This window comes from Salmo salar, chromosome ssa11, assembly GCF_905237065.1.
Source record: "Salmo salar chromosome ssa11, Ssal_v3.1, whole genome shotgun sequence".
NCBI lineage: Eukaryota > Metazoa > Chordata > Actinopteri > Salmoniformes > Salmonidae > Salmo > Salmo salar.
Window position 1 is genome coordinate 87,273,363 of NC_059452.1, and position 23,296 is coordinate 87,296,658.

Sequence of the window (23,296 nt, forward strand, 5' to 3'; positions counted from 1 at the left end):
GAGGATATTAAACGTTATTCTGTTTTTCGATTGACGCTTATTAGCTAGCTAGCTGCCTTGCATTTCGTGTATGGAGAGAGATGTTGCTAACGGCGCTAATTCATGCATGTAAGATGCGTTCTGCAACGTGAATGATTCTACCTCTGACCTAGACTCGTAAAATAGATAACTGCATTCTTGCCATCGGGCGTCCTCTTTACCGATTACATAAACATATTTACAACACTTCGTAACGTTTCATTGCTTAAAATAGCTAGCTAGCAACTTTGTTTCCGACGAATTCCGAAAACGACACGTGGGCAGTCCGAGCAGCCAATCAGAGACAAGTGCGCATTGCGATCTGGTGTAAAAAAAGAACGGCAGGATTTAAAGGGGAAACACAGTCTGGAAGTGACAGACGTTGGTTTCTCTTCTCCAGGACCTTGGACAGCTCCCCTCATTTCAAGGTTTGGAGTCACTGCTGCATAGGTTAATTGTTCTAACCTGGAGATCCCTTCATAATTAGAGAGGGGATTGGAGTTTTATGAACCACGTAGTCTACCATATATTGAGCTCTACAATTATTTAAATAGTATATCTCAACCAGAACATGCAGGATTCTGATTCAGGATTTAAAAATATTAGGCCTAGTTTGAGAGAAAGATTTTGGATATTTGAAATATACTTGGTGGTTACAGCGGCACCCGAGACTTGTGGAGGATTCTGTTCAGGTTTTTCTTTATGGCTCCCCAGATGCTCAATATGGAGCAGTTACCTATATTTCCTCCGGGTGACATAACTCCTCCACTCCATTAAGAACACCGCTACCAGCGATCACATCAGTCTGAGGTTTCAGACGGCGACCCGCAGTCTGGCTGGATTGCAAGTCACATGGTCTCTGACCAATAATTGTAACCAAGATTAACAGGCACATACCTTGTGAATTGAATATCCACCTCCAACATCTTGAGTGGATCAATCAGCACATCCGCAACACATAGGCTGCCTACTACCGGTTAATAAAACAATAGACAATGGTTTTGAGTGATACCATAGCATGTGTTCTATTCTGACCATGAACAATGTATTGTATCCTGAATAATGTAGTTGTAACTCATCTGGACTAAGCAACTAGTAAACCTATCACTGTCCATGTTCAAGAGTAGGCTACATGATTAGCCCTATTAACATACATTGAGAGGTTTGGTTGTTGAAACATAAACTGCTTAAAAATAATAGGCTATATTATCTCCAATATATTATCTCCAATTATTATCTCCAACAGAGGGTTCCTGTCGGAATCGAGTGTGCCTATCCTATCCCAGGAGTGGGGCTATATGTTTGGGCTCCCAAATGTGTCCAAGTGCAGTAGATTATTTGTAGTAGATTTTTTTGTAGATAATGAGAGAGACATTAACACAATTTAGCTGCTCGTTAGCAAAAACAAAGACATTGGCATGGGTCATTCATGGTGACAATTGTTTTTCTTCCTATGGTGTTGACGTTGCGTGTTTACCATCAACATCTTTATAGAGCCGTGACGTGCTTTCGACTGCGGTAGTCAGTGCGGCAGCCAATGAGCCCATTCAAACCCACACCGCCAAAATCCTCTGGTGACTTATGTGTCAGTAGGCTAGGCTACATAAAATGCACAAACGTGTTTTCATGATTATTATCTCTTACCTTCAATACCAGCCTAAAATAGTGCATGCTGATAAAAGGCATTTTAACCAGAAGAATATTGGATGATGGAAAAACAATTTGAAGCTACATCTTTATAAGGCTTAACATTGTTTTGGTTGTTATTTCACGAATGCAACGGATATATATGCATTTACAATGTAATCCAAGTTGAAATGTTTTATTGGCACCCACATAGACATTGTGTACACCAAACAATATATGATATGAGTTGTTTAGCACATTTGTTTTAGTGTATGGTAGGCTACCCCAATGTTATATTATAGTGAACATCAGTGTGAACATCGGTGAGAGATCCAATGTACATGTATAGCAGTAGACTTCGTTTAGGAGCCTATGGAATAACCTTATATTTCACCCTCAAGGATGTTATTGCTCATCGTGAGCAGTCTCAGCAGTCTCACCTGTAAGATAGTTTTTCCTCTACTGACATGCTACTTTCCTTGGGTGAATATTCCAAAAGATGTTGCAACCTTTTCAATGACGTCAAGACAGTTGTGTTGGTCCTGTCTGTCCAATCCGAGGCATCGCTTACATTCTACAGGAGCCGAAATGGGTCTCATCTTGCTCCGTAGCTGTCCTCCTTTACCTACCACAACGCCCTTCGGCGGGTGCATGGTGGTACTCGACTGCTGCTTTAAACAGCAGCACTGACATGGAAACCCCATTGCAGTTGAAGAACGATTTCTTTCAAGAGCAGCAGTTCCAGCATCACTGTAAGTATCAGCACTACTGCGGACGAGAGGAACGGTTCACTAAGCAGCGAAACCAATGCTGCACCTGCAAGAACTGTACCTGTGATGCAAGAAAAAGCCTAGTTTTTCGCGGGACGTCGGCGACCACTCAAGGAACTGTAAGGACACCATCCGTAGCGTCTTCGAGGCAAGGTTGTCAATTAAGCGTCTGTGAGTTCAAGCCCTCCAGTCATGGTAGTTCACCTAGACATCACCACCATCAGCACTGCCACAATCGGCAGCGGGACAGCCCGAGCAGCAGCCACAAAGAGAGTAACTCGTATAACGAAATAGCCATGAGCAGCTGTAGATACAACGGCGGCGTAATGCGGCCGCTGAGCAACTTGAGCTCGTCCCGCAGAAACCTACACGAGTTTGATTCAGAGTCCCAGCCTTTACAACCAATTTCCACCGCAGATGCGTCGGACACCCTAGCATCTAAACCGGAGAACAATTCGACCACCCTGATGCCTTACGCATCGGGAGACGGAGGGGCTGGATGTAACAACAGTGGCAGTAAATCGGGTAAAAAGAAGAACCAGAACATTGGGCAAAAGCTTGGACATAGAAGGGCCTTGTTTGAGAAAAGGAAGCGCCTCAGCGACTATGCGTTGATCTTTGGGATGTTTGGGATCGTTGTTATGGTTATAGAGACTGAACTCTCATGGGGAGCGTATGGAAAGGTACGTATTCAACTCAATCCCGGTACGGTGCGGTAATATCTAGGTCGGGCAAATTAATTGACTGGCATGTTGAGTGGACCAGGAAAAACAGAAAGTTTGATTTTAAAGTGCATTAAACCAGTAGTAGTATAGTCGCCTTGTTTTATTTACAAATCAAATATTTAGACAGTGAAGACTGAAGATGTATCCCGTAAACTATGCAATCAGCTACACCTTACATGTCTGGATAGGCTCGCGATCATTTAGTCCAGGTAGGCTTACAAGCTCCACTGACATAGTGACACATGGTATCCCATGCGTTAAGAGCATTTAGACAGGGTTTACTAATATAGCTTCGTTTTTCCTTTTTGAAAGATTACTACTGTTTGTTGTATGATTACATGTGCTGTTGTATTACTATTGCTATTTTTCTTTTTGCAGGAGTCCTTGTATTCATTAGCTCTAAAATGCCTGATAAGCCTTTCTACAATCATTCTCCTTGGTCTGGTTATCATATACCACGCAAGGGAGATTCAGGTAACATGGTTATTTTTCATGTCATTGTCATTCACATCCCTACAGATTAACTATGGTTATAATAGTGCCATACGTGTTATTACACATTTGCTATTTAAGTGCACAGTGCTGTCATTGCCTGTTAGTATGCGTGCGAGTTTGCAGAATAATTGTATTCAAGACATTGATGTGCTCAACCGACTTAAGTTTCAAGTTGTATTGTCACATGCACAGGACACAGCAGGTGTAAAACAGTACAGTTAAATGCTTATTTTGCCAGCTCTTTCCCAACAATGCACAATAAAAGGTAGTAATATAGATGGGATGAAAACATGTGAAACGTGAGAGAAGAAAAAAAGAAAAGAAACATGAGAATACAGTTATATACAGGTCTTATATACAGGTCTTATATACAGGTCTTATATACAGGTCTTATATACAGGTCTTATATACAGGTTTAGTGCAGTGCCTTCAGTGACTTCAATGAGTGCAATTACTCTGAAATGAAGTGGATTATTTCCAGGTTAAGTAGGCCTACATTTCCTCTTTAAAGGGTGGCCTAATCCAATTATGGCATGAAATCATTTCACTGACATCTTGACCCATACCTTGAAAACGTAAGCTGTAAAGCTTTAAGACTTCTGGTAATTTAAAGTACTAAAATATAGCTCTTGAAGTATAGGATTTATAAACACCTTCATGAGGTCAGAAAAAGTGTCTTACCTTATCATAACCAAAACACTATTGCTCCATTTTTAATATTTTTCTTGTCATTGAAGACTTTATAAACCAATAATGCATTTTTATTTTGCTCTTATGGAATGTCATTGCTTTCCCACTCTTAGCCAAATCAATATTTTACTATGATAGTGGCTGGCACTTGCATCTCAATATTGTGTCCTGCATCTTCCAAACCTCCAGTGGTTAACTGGTCTGGATTGTCAGCTTCATTGAATAGTTCCAGCACTTGGACAAAACTACATTTTATGACCTTGCGTCAGAGCATTGTTGCATCACTTATGAGTGTTCTTCCTGCAATTCAGCACTTATGTCTTTGTTGTAGAACCATGTTATAAAACAATGAATGGTGCGCCCTCAGTGGTGTTCCTCACCAAGAGGTATAGTCTGGTCAGGAATCCATTACGTTGCTCCACATGAATGAAATTGACCAGAGAAGAAATGCATTTACCAACGCCAGGCATTTTCTTTAACCTTGCTGAGGCTGCATTGGGCGGGAGGTAGCCTAGCGGTTCAAGTGTTGGGCTAGTAACTGGAAGGTCACGAGTTCGAATCCCACTAGGCTAATTGCCTGTATCCATTAGCCTAAATTTATATTTAAGCAATAATGCCTAAGGAGGTGTGGTATATGGCCAATATACCACGGCTAAGGGCTGTTCTTACGCACAATGCATATACCACAAACTCCTGAGATGCCTTATTGCTATTATAAACTGGTTACCAACTTAATTAGAGCAGTAAAATAAATATTTTGTCATACCCGTGGTATATGGTCTGATATACCATGGCTGTCAGCCAATCAGCATTCAGGGCTCGAACCAACCAGTTTATAATTAGGATTTTTAAAGCCCCCAGAGGGATATCAATCATTGAAATTGCTCAACAGTAAAACATGGCTCCCTTTCAAATGGCCTACTGTAAAGCTTTCTTTTCTGCATGGGATGAGAGAAACATTTATTGATCATTACCATATTTTGATACATAACCAAACCATTTACATTTCCTCAGAAATAGTTCTCTATAGTGTGAAGTGTAAACTTCCAAGATGGTATGATTTCCATGGTTCTTACTTAGTTGTCAGCTCTTTGTATTTCTAGACACCGATTTGAGATTTCATGAATTAAACAATTTTCCTGACAACATCAAAGGGAAGGCAGTATTGTGAATGACTATTGTGATTATGGAAAAAGCACAAATATGCTGAGGGTTGTTTTGGCTCAGTGATATTATTTTCAAAGTAAAATGGGTTGCAATATGTTTGTTTATATTAGAAACATCAGATTGATACGTGTAGTTTACATTCAGTTATTAGATTTTCATATCCTTCAGTCTTATTCAGACTGGTATATGACTCAATATCGCAATTCTCACCTTGGCTAGTGATTCTCACTTAAATTCCATATCAACCGTTTGCAGCTATAGTATTACTCAACACTATCCTTAGTCACCCAGGTTGTGGCCCCACTCAATGGCTCTTTTATTGCTGCTTGCAGCTGTATCAGTAGTGGTAGTATTGGTATATCGCTCTAGCGCAGAGCTTGCACCCTATCCTGCTCTTTGTATGGGCTATTTTCCATCCTCAGTGAGATAGATTATGCATGCGTATCCATCTGTACTCACAGATGCCTGTCAAATATAGATGAATAGTTCAGACTGAAGAGAGGTGCCCACACTCTACACTAGCTTCTTGAAAGTCATCTACTTGTCCCAACTGTATAAACTGGAAAGAGTTGACTTCCACACCTTTCTGGGCTGCTTTGACAGTACAGGGACACCCCTTTTGTTTTCAGTGTCTGAAATGTCCCAAGGTCAGTCAGAGGACATCTCTTGGACACAGACTGTCACAGGCAGGCTTAGGGGACACACCTTGTACATGATGGCAAGGATTGGTGACATGGTACATTAAAAGGATTTCTCTCCGTCTTCTCAGTGTGATGTCTCAAGGTTCAGAGACCCTCCAGACTTCTCTATGCCATTAGAAGCCATCCTCTGTTTTTCTATCCACTATTCTGGATTTTAACATCAGCAAGTATCGACAAATGTTGTAGGATATGCTAATTCAGGTAATACAATCTGTTCAAGGTATGATACAGACGTCATGTCGTTTGGTGACAGCTAGTAATCTATAATAATTGTGTCCTTTGTTTCCTCTGGTGGCAGGCAGCCGTCTAGGGTGGTGTGTGAACTTAGCTCAGCTTGAAAGCTTGGAAGCTGGGTTTGTACTCTGATTTAGATTTGTCACTGTCACTATTAAGGATTCATATTATCAAGAGAAATGCTCTAAGCATGTCGTTTGCCCTCTCTAAGATGATGATTACTTTAAAAGGACTGTGAGGGACACTTTGATATGTGACTTTGGTTTCTCCTTGAGTTAGTGTTTATTTGCCAAGAGGCTTTTATGTAAAGGCCAATATAGTGGCCATGTACAATTTTATGTAATCACAGAAATCTACCCTTCCTTCAATTGGTTGTCATAATAATAGGTTGAGTCCCAGCTGTCAATCTGTCGTGACTAAAGTAAGCCCTGCCTAGCTTAGTGTGTGTGTGTGTGTGTGTGTGTGTGTGTGTGTGTGTGTTTGTGTGTGTATTAGAGACACCATTGTGTTACTGCAGGAGATGCTATGCGTTTCTCACAGTGAAATCTGTCCTCAACCTGAGACGTCAGACTGGAGTCAGATAGCCATTGCTGGCTGGTGACCTCAAAGCTTTCACTGAACAAACAGGCTTTCAAGGGCACAGATACAGTTGAAGTCGTAAGTTTACATACACCTTAGTCAAATACACTTAAACTCAGTTTTTCACAATTCCTGACATTTAATCCTAGTAAAAATTCCCTCTCTTAGGTCAATTAGGATTACCACTTTATTTTAAGAATGTGAAATGTCAGAATAATAGCACAGAGAATTATTTATTTCAGCTTTTATTTCTTTGATCACATTCCCAGTGGGTCAGAAGTTTACATACACTCAATTAGTATTTGGTAGCATTGCCTTTAAATTGTTTAACTTGGGTCAAACGTTTCGGGTAGCCTTCCACAAGCTTCCCACAATAAGTTGGATGAATTTTGGCCCATTCCTCCTGACAGAGCTGGTGTAACTGAGTCAGGTTTGTAGGCCTCCTTGCTCACACAAGCTTTGTCAGTTCTGCCCACAACATTTCTATATGATTGAGGTCAGGGCTTTGTTATGGCCACTCCAATACCTTGACTTTGTTGTCCTTAAGCCATTTTGCCACGACTTTGGAAGTATGCTTGGGGTCATTGTCCATTTGGAAGACCCATTTGCGACCAAGCTTTAGCTTCCTGACTGATGTCTTGAGATGTTGCTTCAATATATCCACATAATTTCCCATCCTCATGATGCCATCTATTTTGTGAAGTGCACCAGTCCCTCCTGCAGCAAAGCACCCCCACAACATGATGCTGCCACCCCTGTGCTTCACGGTTGGGATGGTGTTTTTCGGCTTGCAAGCCTCCCCCTTTTTCCTCCAAACATAACGATGGTCATTATGGCCAAACAGTTCTATTTTTGTTTAATCCGACGAGGACATTTCTCCAAAAAGTACGATCTTTGTCCCCATGTGCAGTTTCAAACCGTAGTCTGGCTGTTTTTATGGCGGTTTTGGAGAAGTGGCTTCTTCCTTGCTGAGCGGCCTTTCAGGTTATGTCGATATAGGACTCGTTTTACTGTGGATATAGATACTTTTGTACCTGTTTCCTCCAGCATCTTCACAAGGTCCTTTTGCTGTTGTTCTGGGATTAATTTGCACTTTTCGCACCAAAGTACATTCATCTCTCGGAGACAGAACACGTCTCCTTCCTGAGCGGTATGACGGCTGCGTGGTCCCATGGTGTTTATACTTGCGTACTATTGTGAATTATAAGTGAAATAATCTGTCTGTAAACAATTGTTGGAAAAATTACTTGTGTCATGCACAAAGTAGATGTCCTAACCGACTTGCCAAAACTATAGTTTGTAAACAAGAAATTTGTGGAGTGGTTGAAAAATGAGTTTTAATGACTCCAACCTAAGTGTATATAAACTTCCGACGTCAACTGTACTCTGTCTCTCTGTCTCTCTGTCTGAACGGGTTGATCATGTTTGCTACCCCATGCACTATATTTGATCAGAAACATAGATGTTATATCATTTATATGAGAAACATGTCTCCAGCTAAAGCAATCCAAACAAAGAGAGATTTACTTATGATATTCTCTTTTCATATAGTGGTGCATATTTTAGAATTTCAATTGAATGCTACCCTTAGAGAAACTATGTTATCAAGTAATCACTTGATTTCAGATGTAAAGAAAATGTAACCTACAGCTTGAGATTTACTCAGCAAAGTGGCCTCTTAGTGCCTCACTTTGATATCATAAATAAACCATTGCATTCATTTCTTATTGGGCTGAACCTCTCAACCTAATTCCCTAATGAGATTGAGCGATTTGTTTGTCTCAGTTACAAGATATATGTTCCTATCTCCACATTACATAGATTAAATATTGAGCTGGACTCCATTAGTTATATTGAGAATTGTGAAACCAGTAACCAACCCAGGCTGCTTGAACTCCTATAGGAGTGGCAGGTAGCCTAGCAGTTAGAGCGTTGCGTCATTAATCGAAAGGTTGCTCGTTGATTTGCCCTTGAGCAAGGCACTTAACCCTAATTGCTCCAGGGTCACTGTTGATAATGGCTGACCCCGGCCATGACGTCACTCTCTGAGGGTGTCTCAGGGGGAGTTGGGATATGCAAAAAACACATTTCCAATTCACACATGTGAAATAATACACAGTTGTACATGTGTGAAATAGGACAAATATAAGCTCCCACCTAATTATTATTATTATTATTATTATACAGTATATGGGTGAATCAATGTAAGTGGTGTATATTGCTGTCCCCCCCCACCCCCAAAAAACAATTTAAAAAACAGTTAAGTGTCCAAACTTAGGACATTTATTTACACCATCATATGTTGTAGTTCTATCCAAGGCAATAACAAACATATTGTTAAATGAATTAGTTCAAAGTCAGTGTTGATACACCTATTTCTATTGAGAGGTGGCTGTCCCAATCCGTGACTCCTAAACTTCATGTTTGAAAATAAAGCAATCAGTGATTTTTTTTAACACTTATTTCAATAGAACCTCTTGAGTTGATCTATTATTACACTGAAAGATACTGATCTAATTATACGTTTTTTTTGTATTTTTTTAAATCTCTGAAAAATGCTGTCCCCACTTTTGATGTCACTACCGAAGCACACACTTTAAAAGACAGTAGAATGAATGTGCCTTAAGCCACAACACTACAAATATCACCAGGACCTGGGATTGCAACCCTCTCCACTATGGCCACATGGTGAGTAGTCGGTCTGCAAACATTTTTAGAAAATAAATGAGCAAATTGGATGAATCTTAATGTATTTTTAAGAGGTGTCACTACTAAATATCTAATACAGTTGAAGTCTGAAGTTTACATACACCTTAGCCAAATACATTTAAACTCAGTTTTCACAATTCCTGACATTTAATCCTAGTAAAAATTCCCTTTCTTAGGTCAGTCAGGATCACCACTTTATTTTAAGAATGTGGAATGTCAGAATAATAGTACAGAGAATGATTTATTTCAGCTTTTATTTCTTTCATCACATTCCCAGTGGGTCAGAAGTTTACATACACTCAATTAGTATTTGGTAGCATTGGCTTTAAATTGTTTAGCTTGGGTGAAACATTTCGGGTAGCCTTCCACAAGCTTCCCACAATAAGTTGGGTGAATTTTGGCCCATTCCTCCTGACAGAGCTGGTGTAACTGAATCAGGTTTGTAGGCCTCCTTGCTCGCACATGCTTTTTCAGTTCTGCCCACAAATGTTCTATAGGAAAAAATTGAGGTCAGGGCTTTGTGATGGCCACTCCAATACCTTGACTTTGTTGTCCTTAAGCCATTTTGCCACAACTTTGAAAGTATGCTTGGGGTCATTGTCCATTTGGAAGACCCATTTGTGACCAAGCTATAACTTCCCAACTGATGTCTTGAGATGTTGTATTAATATATTCACATAATTTTTCTTCCTCATGATGCCATCTATTTTGTGAAGTGCACCAGTCCCTCCTGCAGCAAAGCACCCCCACAACATGATGCTGCCATCCCCATGCTTCACGGTTGGGATGGTGTTCTTCGGCTTGCAAGCCTCCCCCTTTTTCCTCCAAACATAACGATGGTCATTATGGCCAAACAGTTCTATTTTTGTTTCATCAGACCAGAGGACATTTCTCCAAAAAGTACGATCTTTGTCCCCATGTGCAGTTGCAAACCGTAGTCTGGCTTTTTTTATGGCGGTTTTGGAGCAGTGGCTTCTTCCTTGCTGAGCGGCCTTTCAGGTTATGTCGATATAGGACTCGTTTTACTGTGAATATAGATACTTTTGCACCTGTTTCCTCCAACATCTTCACAAGGTCCTTTGCTGTTGTTCTGGGATTGATTTGAACTTTTCGCACCAAAGTACGCTCATCTTTAGAAGACCGAACACGTCTCCTTCCTGAGCGGTATGACGGCTGCGTGGTCCCATGGTGTTTATACTTGCTTACTATTGTTTGTAGAGATGAACGTAGTTCCTTCAGGCTTTTGAAAATTGCTCCCAAGGATGAACCAGACTTCTGGAGGTCTATCATTTGTGGCAGATTTCTTTTGATTGTCCCATGATGTCAAGCAAAGAGGCACTGAGTTTGAAGGTAGAACTTGAACTACATCCACAGGTACACCTCCAATTGACTCAAATGATGTCAATTAGCCTATCAGAAGCTTCTAAAGCAATGACATCATTTTCTGGAATTTTCCAAGCTGTTTAAAAGCACAGTCAACTTAGTGTATGTAAACTTCTGACCCACTGGAATTGTGATACAATGAAGTAATCTGTCTGTAAACTGTTGTTGGAAAAATTACTTGTGCCATGCATAAAGTAGATGTCCTAACCAACTTGCCAAAACTATAGTTTGTTAACAAGAAATTTGTGGAGTGGTTGAAAAACGAGTTTTAATGACTCCAACCTAAGGTTATGTAACTTCCGACTTCAACTGTACATCAAAAAATATGTAAAGTATGATTTTAGGACTCAAATATATTTGCTGGTATGTACACTGCATTCGGAAAGTATTGAGACCCCTGGACTTTTTCAACATTTTGTTACGTTACAGCCTTATTCTAAAATTGATTTAAGCATTTTTATTTCCTCAACAATCTACACACAATACCCAATTTTTTGCAAATGTATAAAAAAAAACACACATTTACATAAGTATTCAGACCCTTTACTCAGTAATTTGTTGAAGCACCTTTGGCAGCGATTACAGCCTCAAGTCTACTTGAGTATGGCGCTACAAGCTTGGCACACCTGTATTTGGGTAGTTTCTCCCTTTCTTCTCTGCAGATCCTCTCAAGCTCTGTCAGGTTGGATGGGGAGCGTCGCTGCACAGCTATTTTCAGGTCTCTCCTGAGATGTTCGATCGGGTTGAAGTCTGGGCTCTGGCTGGGCCACTCAAGTACATTCAGAGACTTGTCCTGAAGCCACTCCAGCGTTGTCTTGGCTGTGTGCTTAGGGTTGTTGTCCTGTTGGAAGGTGAACCTTCGACCCAGTCTGAGGTCCTGAGCGCTCTGGAGCAGGTTTTCATCAAGGATCTCTCTGGACTTTGCTCTGTTCATCTTTCCCTCAAGCCTGACTAGTCGCCCAGTACCTGCCGCTGAAAAACATCCCCACAGCATGATGCTGCCACTACCATGCTTCACCGTAGGGATGGTGCCAAGTTTCCTCCAGATGTGATGCTTGGCATTCAGGCCAAAGAGTTCAATCTTGGTTTCATTGGACCAGAGAATCTTGTTTCTCATGGTCTGAGAGTCCTAGTTGCCTTTTGGAAAACTCCAAGCGGGCTGTCATGTGCCTTTTACTGAGGAGTGGCTTCTGTCTGGCCACTCTACCATAAAGACCTGATTGGTAGAGTGCTGCAGAGATGGTTGTCCTTCTGGAAGATCCTCCCATCTCCACAGACGAAGTCTGGAGCTCTGCCAGAGTGACGATCTGGTTCTTGGTCACCTCCCTGACCAAGGCCCTTTTCCCCCGATTGCTCAGATTGGCCGGGTGGCCAGCGCTAGGAAGAGTCTTGGTGGTTCCAAACTGTGGCCACTGTGTTCTTGGGGACTTTCAATGCTGCAGGCATTTTTTGGTACCCTTCCCCAGATCTGTGCCTCGACACAATCCTGTCTCAGAGCTCTACAACAATTCTTTCGACCTCATGGCTTGGTTTTTGCGCTGACATGCACTGTCAACTGTGGAACCTTATAGACAGGTGTGTGCCTTTCCGAATCATGTCCAATCAATTGAATTTACCACAGGTGGACTCCAATCAAGTTGTAGAAGCATTTCAGGGATGATCAATAAAAACAGGATGCACCTGAGCTCAATTTCGAGTCTCATAGCAAAGGGTCTGAATATTTATGTAAGTAAGGTATTTGTTTTATATTTGATCATTTATAAAAAACAGTTTTTGCTTTGTCATTGAGGGATTGTGTGTAGATTGATGACAAAAAAATAATTTAATCAATTTTAGAATAAAGCTGTAACGTAACAAAATGTAGAAAAAGTCAAGGGGTCTGAATGCTTTCCGAATGCACTGTACATCTGTCCAAATTAAAGATCACCATCGCCAGCAGTGGGGCTCCAACCAGCCAACAGCTCAAACATTGACATCTATTTGGCCAAAACATATTGACATCTATAATGCGCTATTCTGTACTGTACTCTACTGTACCCTACGGTATTCTACTGTACTGTAGTGTACTGTACTGTACTCTACTGTACCCTACGGTATTCTACTGTACTGTAGTGTACTGTACTGTACTGTACCCTACTCTACGGTATTCTGTGCTTTACTATACTGTAACCTACTCTACTGTACTGTAGTGTGCTATACTGTACTGCACCCTACTCTACGGTATTCTACTGTAGTGTGCTATACTGTACTCTACTGTACCCTACGGTATTCTACTGTACTGTAGTGTGCTATACTGTACTGTACTCTACTGTACCCTACTCTACGGTATTCTGTGCTTTACTATACTGTAACCTACTCTACTGTACTGTGCTTTACTATACTGTAACCTACTCTACTGTACTGTGCTTTACTATACTGTACTGTGCTTTACTATACTGTAACCTTCTCTACTGTACTGTGCTTTACTATACTGTACTGTGCTTTACTATACTGTAACCTACTCTACTGTACTGTGCTTTACTATACTGTAACCTACTCTACTGTGCTTTACTATACTGTAACCTACTGTACTGTGCTTTACTATACTGTTAGACTCTACTGTACTGTGCTTTACTATACTGTAACCTACTCTACTGTGCTTTACTATACTGTAACCTACTCTACTGTACTGTGCTTTACTATACTGTAACCTACTCTACTGTACTTTACTATACTGTAACCTTCTCTACAGTATTCTGTGCTTTACTATACTGTAACCTACTCTACTGTACTTTACTATACTGTAACCTACTCTACTGTACTGTGCTTTACTATACTGTAACCTACTTTACAGTATTCTGTGCTTTACTATACTGTAACCTACTCTACAGTATTCTGTGCTTTACTATACTGTAACCTACTCTACTGTACTGTACTATACTGTAACCTACTGTACTGTACTATACTGTAACCTATTCTACTGTACTGTACTATACTGTAACCTACTGTACTGTACTGTGCTTTACTATACTGTAACCTACTCTACTGTGCTTTACTATACTGTAACCTACTCTACTGTACTGTGCTTTACTATACTGTAACCTACTCTACTGTGCTTTACTATACTGTTACCTACTCTACTGTACTGTGCTTTACTATACTGTAACCTACTCTACTGTACTTTACTATACTGTAACCTACTCTACTGTTCTGTGCTTTACTATACTGTAACCTACTCTACTGTACTTTACTATACTGTAACCTACTCTACTGTACTGTGCTTTACTATACTGTAACCTACACTACTGTACTATACTGTAACCTACTCTACAGTATACTGTACTGTACTATACTGTAACCTACTCTACTGTGCTTTACTATACTGTAACCTACTCTACTGTACTTTACTATACTGTAACCTACTCTACTGTGCTTTACTATACTGTAACCTACTCTACTGTACTGTGCTTTACTATACTGTAACCTACTCTACTGTGCTTTACTATACTGTTACCTACTCTGCTGTACTGTGCTTTACTATACTGTAACCTACTCTACTGTACTTTACTATACTGTAACCTACTCTACTGTTCTGTGCTTTACTATACTGTAACCTACTCTACTGTGCTTTACTATACTGTAACCTACTCTACTGTACTGTGCTTTACTATACTGTAACCTACTCTACTGTACTTTACTATACTGTAACCTACTCTACTGTTCTGTGCTTTACTATACTGTAACCTACTCTACTGTACTTTACTATACTGTAACCTACTCTACTGTACTGTGCTTTACTATACTGTAACCTACACTACTGTACTATACTGTAACCTACTCTACAGTATACTGTACTGTACTGTACTGTAACCTACTCTACTGTGCTTTACTATACTGTAACCTACTCTACTGTACTTTACTATACTGTAACCTACTCTACTGTGCTTTACTATACTGTAACCTACTCTACTGTACTGTGCTTTACTATACTGTAACCTACTCTACTGTGCTTTACTATACTGTTACCTACTCTACTGTACTGTGCTTTACTATACTGTAACCTACTCTACTGTACTTTACTATACTGTAACCTACTCTACTGTTCTGTGCTTTACTATACTGTAACCTACTCTACTGTACTTTACTATACTGTAACCTACTCTACTGTACTGTGCTTTACTATACTGTAACCTACACTACTGTACTATACTGTAACCTACTCTACAGTATTCTGTGCTTTACTATACTGTAACCTACTCTACTGTACTGTACTATACTGTAACCTACTGTACTGTACTATACTGTAACCTACTCTACTGTACTATACTGTAACCTACTGTACTGTAGTGTAGTGTCCTCCACTACATTGTGCTCTAATTTATTGTACTCATACTGTACTGTACTGTACTGTAAACTACTGTACTGTGCCCTACTTTACTCTACTTGAGTTTCTTACAATTGAAGAAAGGGCCCATGGACTCTTTATCTAGTGGTCTTGATCTTGAGATCACTCAAGACCACATAAATTCAGTCTTTAATTTGTCATGGTCTCAACTCAATGGGCCTGGATCTTGGGACCAATGTCCTGGTATAAATCTTGGCTCCTGGATATGAAATTACTCCTTGGTTTACAAAGGAACAGAAAGGAATTATATAAACCAATAATTTTGATTCCACCTCCAAATCGATCCCGCTCCAAGGTACAGGCCTCAGTGTAACACTCATTCCTTCGAAGATAAACGCGAATCCGACCATCACCCCTAGTGAGACAAAACCTCGACTCGTCAATGAAGAGCAATTTTTGCCAGTCCTGTCTGGTCCAGCGACGGTGGGTTTGTGCCCATAGGCGACATTGTTGCCGGTGATGTCTGGTGAGGACCTGCGTTACAACAGGCCTACAAGCCCTAAGTCCTGCCTCTCTCCGTCTATTGCGGACAGTTTGAGCACTGATGGAGGGATTGTGCGTTCCTGATGTAACTCGGGTAGTTGTTGTTGCCATCCTGTACCAGTCCCGCAGGTGTGATGTTCGGATGTACCGATCCTGTGCAGGTGTTGTTACACGTGGTCTGCTACTGTGAGGATGATCAGCTGTCCGTCCTGTCTCCCTGTAGCGCTGTCTTAGGCGTCTCACAGTATGGACATTGCAATTTATTGCCCTGGCCACATCTGCAGATTCACGCAGATGAGCAGGGACCCTGGGCATCTTTCTTTTGGTGTTTTTCAGAGTCAGTAGAAAGGCCTCTTTAGTGTCCAAGGTTTTCATAACTGTGACCTTAATTGCCAACCGTCTGTAAGCTGTTAGTGTCTTAATGACCGTTCCACAGGTGCATGTTCATTAATTGTTTATGGTTCATTGAACAAGCATGGGAAACAGCGTTTAAACACTTTACAATGAAGATCTGTAAAGTTATTTGGATGTTTAAGAATTATCTTTGAAAGACAGGGTCCTGAAAAAGGGACATTTCTTTTTTTGCTGAGTTTAGCTAGCTAATAAGCTTGTGTATGCAGAGCGGCACCAAAATTAAAATAAAAGCATGTCTTACCTTTTAGTAGCTAATAAATCCAATATGAAATGTGGTGTCTATAGTATCCTTAACTAGCATTGAAAGGTTAATCCATTCTTCTCTAATAAAAAATCTTTCCCCCTAATTTCTGAATCACGCTTGTAACATCAGTAGGCTACTAGACTATGCTTTGGAGGGGAGGGGTGGGTTGCCTACACACACAGGCAAAGATTTTCAGCTGGCAGGTAGGCAGACACAAGAATACGTTTCTGCGTGACAGAGTGAGGGCTTTGCATTGTCACTTTGTTGCATTTTTTGTGGGACTGGAAAAAAATGCCTGGGACATAAAGTAACGTTATTAACCAGTACCCATGCTTTTAAAATAATGGTTCTGTTCCGGAAGAGTATATATAACTTTCGTTCGTGGTTCTGATTCTGTTCCTCTAAAAATGTAGTTATTTTCTGGTTTTCGGTTCTGTTCCCTAAACTGGTTCCAACCCCTATTTTAAAGTATTACATTTTCTTATTCTTCATTGGCTGATTTTTCCCAACTCATAAGAATCCCCACCGAGTTGACTACTTTAAAATGGTGTAAGCTCTCAATGGCATTGTCTATGCTAACACTTGTTATATATCCATGATGAGTCCTCTACCAATCTCTAGGACTCTGATAACAGGCACAAGTCTGAAATAAAGTAATTTTTGCATAAATTGCCAAAATGCCACATGCATCCACTTATATCATTGCATTCGTAACAACCTAACCATTTCAAAACGTATATTCAATCAGATAAGCATCACGTAGCAAATAAGTAATTATATTTTTTGTTAACCAAATTTGACCCTCATTGACCTCCATACAAAATTATGGGAGGAGTAAAACCTCTCACTTTGCCTCTTCCTCTCTGACCACAGGCAACCCACTTTGTAGAAGACAATGCTCTCTGATCATTGGCTGATCACTTCCAACCCCTAGGAATCCCCACCCAGTTGACTACTTTTAAATGGTGGAAGCCCTCAATGGCTACATACCCCTATTTATCTCAATGATTGACACTTGATACTGAGACGCCTGTTATTTTGCCCAAATAAAGATAGGTAAAGTGTTAATTTAAACATCTAACAACATAATTAATTAGTTGCATAAGTCATTCAATGAATCAACAAGTTTCAGATTCATACAATCAACATTGAACATTTTACAGAGAACAATAGAGATTAGATTTCTCTAACTTCCAATTTAAAGGTTTTGAAAATCTGGTTAAAAAGCATGTTTTTACTATTTTGTTCATTTGGTATCCAAATAAAATGTCTAAAATGAATCTGTAAATAATCGGTTTACCCCTTTATTGCAACCTTTTACTATTACATTTAGTGGGGTGGTAAGGTACAGGTAAATATTTGAAATATGCAATACAACAAAGTGTGAGTTATATACTGTATACATTATGTCTACCTGACATACTGTATGTTGGAAGACGTGTACTGAAGGTTTGGGAGAAATAGGATACCAATGTGCATTGTATTCCAACCCCCAAATTACACCACTTCTATAGGAAAGAAGACCGACTGAGGAATGGGTTACCTCAGGGCCTCCTTAATGGTGTCGTCTGGGCAAAAATGTCAGCACAGTGGCACAGGCTCGCCGCGGCCGGCACGGGTGAAATGTTCCCATGATGAGAAGAGGAACGCTCCCTTAATGATTAAACACTATTTGTATCCATCAGATGACAAGTCATCCGTCTGAGAGCAGCCACTGGACCATGGCCGGAGGCTATATTTAAAGAGCGATTGGCCTTGGTTAGAATCAGTCACTCTGGCTCTCTGTTTCCAACCACCATTGTACATTGCATGGGCTCGGCTTGTAGAACACCATGTGTAGCGACACCGCTCTTTCTCTCTGTTATACAATGTGTGTGTGTGTGTGTGTGTGTGTGTGTGTGTGTGTGGTCCACTGGTCCATGTGGGTGGAATGACTCTTAGCCCTGCAGGATTTGAGCTGAGTGACCTGAGAGTTTGTTTGGCTCATCAACGGGGCTTTTTCTATTCCTCTGGCCCTCTCTGGCCCTTCTCTGGTATGCTCTTTATTGGCCCATGGATCATAGGACGGACTATTGTTGTAGCATTGAGGGTCTTTTAAACTTCGTAAGCCATAAACCCCTTCAATCTAGTTTATTCTAGCAGGATATAACCTGGACAAGTTATCAATTATGTGCATATGATATACTGTAGAAAGAGACATGACTGCTGTCCCTTATGCCACATACATAATTCCAGGTTATCAGCTGCAGATGTAAGTTACACCCCCCCCCATAACTAGTGCTTCTGCTACTGGCATGGAATATTTAATGCTGAGAGGTAAAGAGCTCAAGTATTGTATTTCAGGTCCTCCATTACCATAATTGCTTTTACCAACCAAGTAGGCTTTCCTTACGTAACCGAGTTTTAAATGTTTAATTACATTGTTTTAAAGCAACAAACTTTCAAAACACTTTTGTCACATGAAGTTGTTGCCATTATTATTTATTAAAATGAGAGCTTTTTGTGCTGTGTGCAGACGATATTGTGTTTGAGCTGTTTTGATGGCTTAGGTCTGTGAGTAAGATAGCGTCTGTCACAACACAGTGGAGTAACAGCTTGCGTTTCCATGTCTAAATGACATTCCCTTGGAACGGCTTAACAAGCAGGGCTACACCAACAGAGAACCTGGTTAGTGTTACAGCGTCCCTCAGCCTCAGAGTCTGACCGATGTCAGTGCTCTCAAGGAGCTAGATGTTGTTACGTATGGGCAAAAGGCTCTTTAGTTGTGTGCTTTAAAATGATCGTTGTGGGGGAACCTTTAAATGTGTTGCTTTGATGAATGAATTGGGTAGAGATGTTGCGTGGGAGTGTTTTGTACACGTAACCGCTTGGAATTTCCTGTAGCTGTCGGTGGGTAGCTGTCTGTGGGAAGCGTTTGGCCTGCAGGTTAGCTTTAATGAGAGTGTGAAATTTGCCCGGATGTTCAAGTGGAATGTTCTTTGTGTGGCAATGTGGTGTAGGTGGCTGTAGTGTCAGTGTGCCTGTGGGATTGGAGGGCTGTAGTATGTGCAGTGCACGCGCGTGTGTGTGTCTGGTGTGGGTGGAACTATAGCGCAAATTCCTGGAGGTGTACATTTGTTATTTTCAGGGTGTCCTTGAGCTAAAGATGTGGAATAAAAGCTTTCTTTGGCAGTGGGAAATATATATATACTGCTCAAAAAAATAAAAGGGAACACTTAAACAGCACATCCTAGATCTGAATGAAAGAAATAATCTTATTAAATACTTTTTTCTTTACATAGTTGAATGTGCTGACAACAAAATCACAAAAATAATCAATGGAAATCCAATTTATCAACCCATGGAGGTCTGGATTTGGAGTCACACTCAAAATTAAAGTGGAAAACCACACTACAGGCTGATCCAACTTTGATGTAATGTCCTTAAAACAAGTCAAAATGAGGCTCAGTAGTGTGTGTGGCCTCCACGTGCCTGTATGACCTCCCTACAACGCGTGGGCATGCTCCTGATGAGGTGGCGGATGGTCTCCTGAGGGATCTCCTCCCAGACCTGGACTAAAGCATCCGCCAACTCCTGGACAGTCTGTGGTGCAACGTGGCATTGGTGGATGGAGCGAGACATGATGTCCCAGATGTGCTCAATTGGATTCAGGTCTGGGGAACGGGCGGGCCAGTCCATAGCATCAATGCCTTCCTCTTGCAGGAACTGCTGACACACTCCAGCCACATGAGGTCTGGCATTGTCTTGCATTAGGAGGAACCATGGGCCAACCACACCAGCATATGGTCTCACAAGGGGTCTGAGGATCTCATCTCGGTACCTAATGGCAGTCAGGCTACCTCTGGCGAGCACATGGAGGGCTGTGCGGCCCCCCAAAGAAATGCCACCCCACACCATGACTGACCCACCGCCAAACCGGTCATACTGGAGGATGTTGCAGACAGCAGAACGTTCTCCACGGCGTCTCCAGACTCTGTCACGTCTGTCACGTGCTCAGTGTGAACCTGCTTTCATCTGTGAAGAGCACAGGGCGCCAGTGGCGAATTTGCCAATCTTGGTGTTCTCTGGCAAATGCCAAACGTCCTGCACGGTGTTGGGCTGTAAGCACAACCCCCACCTGTGGATGTCGGGCCCTCATACCACCCTCATAGAGTCTGTTTCTGACCGTTTGAGCAGACACATGCACATTTGTGGCCTGCTGGAGGTCATTTTGCAGGGCTCTGGCAGTGCTTCTCCTGCTCCTCCTTGCACAAAGACGGAGGTAGCGGTCTTGCTGCTGGGTTGTTGCCCTCCTATGGCCTCCTCCACATCTCCTGATGTACTGGCCTGTCTCCTGGTAGCGCCTCTATGCTCTGGACACTACGCTGACAGACACAGCAAACCTTCTTGCCACAGCTCGCATTGATGTGCCATCCTGGATGAGCTGCACTACCTGAGCCACTTGTGTGGGTTGTAGACTCCGTCTCATGCTACCACTAGAGTGACAGCACCGCCAGCATTAAAAAATGACCAAAACATCAGCCAGGAAGCATAGGAACTGAGAAGTGGCCTGTGGTCATCACCTGCAGAACCACTCCTTTATTGGGGGTGTCTTGCTAATTGCCTATAATTTCCACCTGTTGTCTATTCCATTTGCACAACAGCATGTGAAATTTATTGTCAATCAGTGTTGCTTCCTAAGTGGACAGTTTGATTTCACAGAAGTGTGATTGACTTGGAGTTACATTGTGTTGTTTAAGTGTTCCCTTTATTTTTTTGAGCAGTGTATATATAGATAGATAGATTGTTGAATGATTCAAGATTTTGTCATGTATTTATTATCTCTAAATACATCGCATTGATCCCATTTACGCTTCCAGGAATGGGACAGTACTTTTTTCCACCATCAAGGATCCTGGAGTTATACTAAATGGGGGGTAATTGGCAGGATGTCAAGTCATAATGTGCGACTTCACTTATTTATCTCCCAAGTTTTTGTGTTCATCAGGAAATCTGAATTATTAAACATTGTGATGTTTTTGACTGATCTGCTAACACATTTGGCTGATATGTGATGGATTTCAGACTTCTTCTGTTTTTGTTTGATATTAATTCATCCTGAATTTAGAATGTTCTTTAATTCTTATTTAGTGGTTCAGATCACTAATGTGTTGCATAGACAGGAGCCATGGGAAGCACATACTTTACAGGACCAATTACAGATACTCAAACAGAACCAGGAAGAAAACACTGTTTGAAAAGTCAGAACAAAGATCAAAACATATTTGCATAATGTTATTCCCCACACACCGGAGGGCCAGATGTCTCTACGCAGCACCATTCATTTAATCACAAAGCATCATATGATGGCTTCAGTTAAAATGTGGTTTGTCATTTGTTGTATTTTCCTTTATATTGAATGGCATATAGTCACCATGGATATACGCTAGTGAAAGAAAGCTCTCTGAAATTTGCTGACGGCAACGTTTTGTGAAATATCTCCCGCCAGTTGTGACGGCCCCATACACAACCCAAAGATCAAGGTGATTGAGTGCAGGGAGGGAGCGGCTGAGTGCATATTTTGACGATCGGCATTACGTGTCAGAGAAGGGAATAATTTGACAACTGTAGAGAAGAACAGTAGAGAGGCTCGATTGCATTTAGTCCATCTGCAGAGAAGTATTTAAAAGGATGAGGGGAAGAAGGGAACGCCATACCCAGAGACAGAGGGTAGTAGTAGTTTATCTAGATCACAAACACGAATGACACCGAGGGGTAGGTGGATCTGTTGGTATGGGGCAATAAGGTCATTAGTTCAGGGTAGATGGAAGCATTGAATCTTGGGACTGTTTTTTGAAAACAGTCCCAAGAAAACACAACAACATAGCATGGCAGCAACACATGACAACACAGCATGGTAGCAACACCACATGACAACAACATGGTAGCAACACAACATAGCAGCAGCACAACATGGTAGCAGCACAAAACATGGTACAAACATTGTTGAGCACAGACAAAAGCACAAAGGGCAAGAAGGTAGAGACGACAATACATCACACAAAGCAGCCACAACTGTCAGTAAGAGTGTCCATGATTGAGGCTTTGAATGAAGAGATGGAGATAAAACTGTCCAGTTTAAGTGTTTTTTGCAGCTCGTTCCAGTTACTAGCTGCAGCGAACTGAAAAGAGAATCAACCCAGGGATGTGTGTACTTTGGGGACCTTTAACAGAATGTGACTGGCAGAACGGGTGTTGTATGTGGAGGATGAGGGCTGCAGTAGGTATCTCAGATAGGGGGGAGTGAGGCCTAAGGGGTTTTTATAAATAAGCATCAACCAGTGGGTCTTGTGACGGGTATACAGAAATGAACAGTTTACAGAGGAGTATAGAGTGCAGTGATCTGTCCTATAAGGAGCATTGGTGGCAAATCTGATGCCCGAATGGTAAAGAACATCTAGCCGCTCGAGAGCACCATTACCTGCCGATCTATAAATTACATCTCCGTAATCTAGCATGGTGGAGAGCTTTAGACTGGAGTGAGAGAGATGAAGGGTGTGTAAGAGGAGAAAAGTGGGAAAGGATGAGATGGAGAGGGGGTACAGCATGCATGAGTGAGTGTGTAAGAGTTGGGATAGAGGAGAATCATTAAAGGTGTTGAAATCCGTCCACATCGAAGCCCCCAGTAGAGTGGC

General features: G+C 41.3%; 2 protein-coding genes across 3 annotated transcripts in view; one reads left to right on the forward strand and one right to left on the reverse strand.

Annotated features, from left to right (window-relative positions):
- smarcad1b (SWI/SNF-related, matrix-associated actin-dependent regulator of chromatin, subfamily a, containing DEAD/H box 1 b) overlaps window positions 1–321 on the reverse strand; it is a 34,737-nt gene extending 34,416 nt beyond the window's left edge. The window contains exon 1 of the mRNA XM_014128544.2: window positions 1–321. This exon is cut by the window's left edge and continues 280 nt beyond it. The gene's annotated coding sequence lies outside the window, so the exon portion shown is untranslated.
- A 1,746-nt stretch (window positions 322–2,067) lies between these two features.
- The window catches only part of LOC106563202 (small conductance calcium-activated potassium channel protein 2), a 37,287-nt gene continuing 16,058 nt past the window's right edge, over window positions 2,068–23,296 (forward strand). Inside the window, exons 1-2 of one of the 2 annotated variants that reach the window (XM_014128547.2) lie at window positions 2,068–3,097; window positions 3,518–3,613. In XM_014128547.2, coding sequence (XP_013984022.1) covers window positions 2,336–3,097; window positions 3,518–3,613 — 858 coding nt within the window. In that variant the 5' untranslated portion in view covers window positions 2,068–2,335. The remainder of the gene's footprint in view (window positions 3,098–3,517; window positions 3,614–23,296) is intronic. The other variant, XM_014128545.2, reaches the window with a different exon arrangement.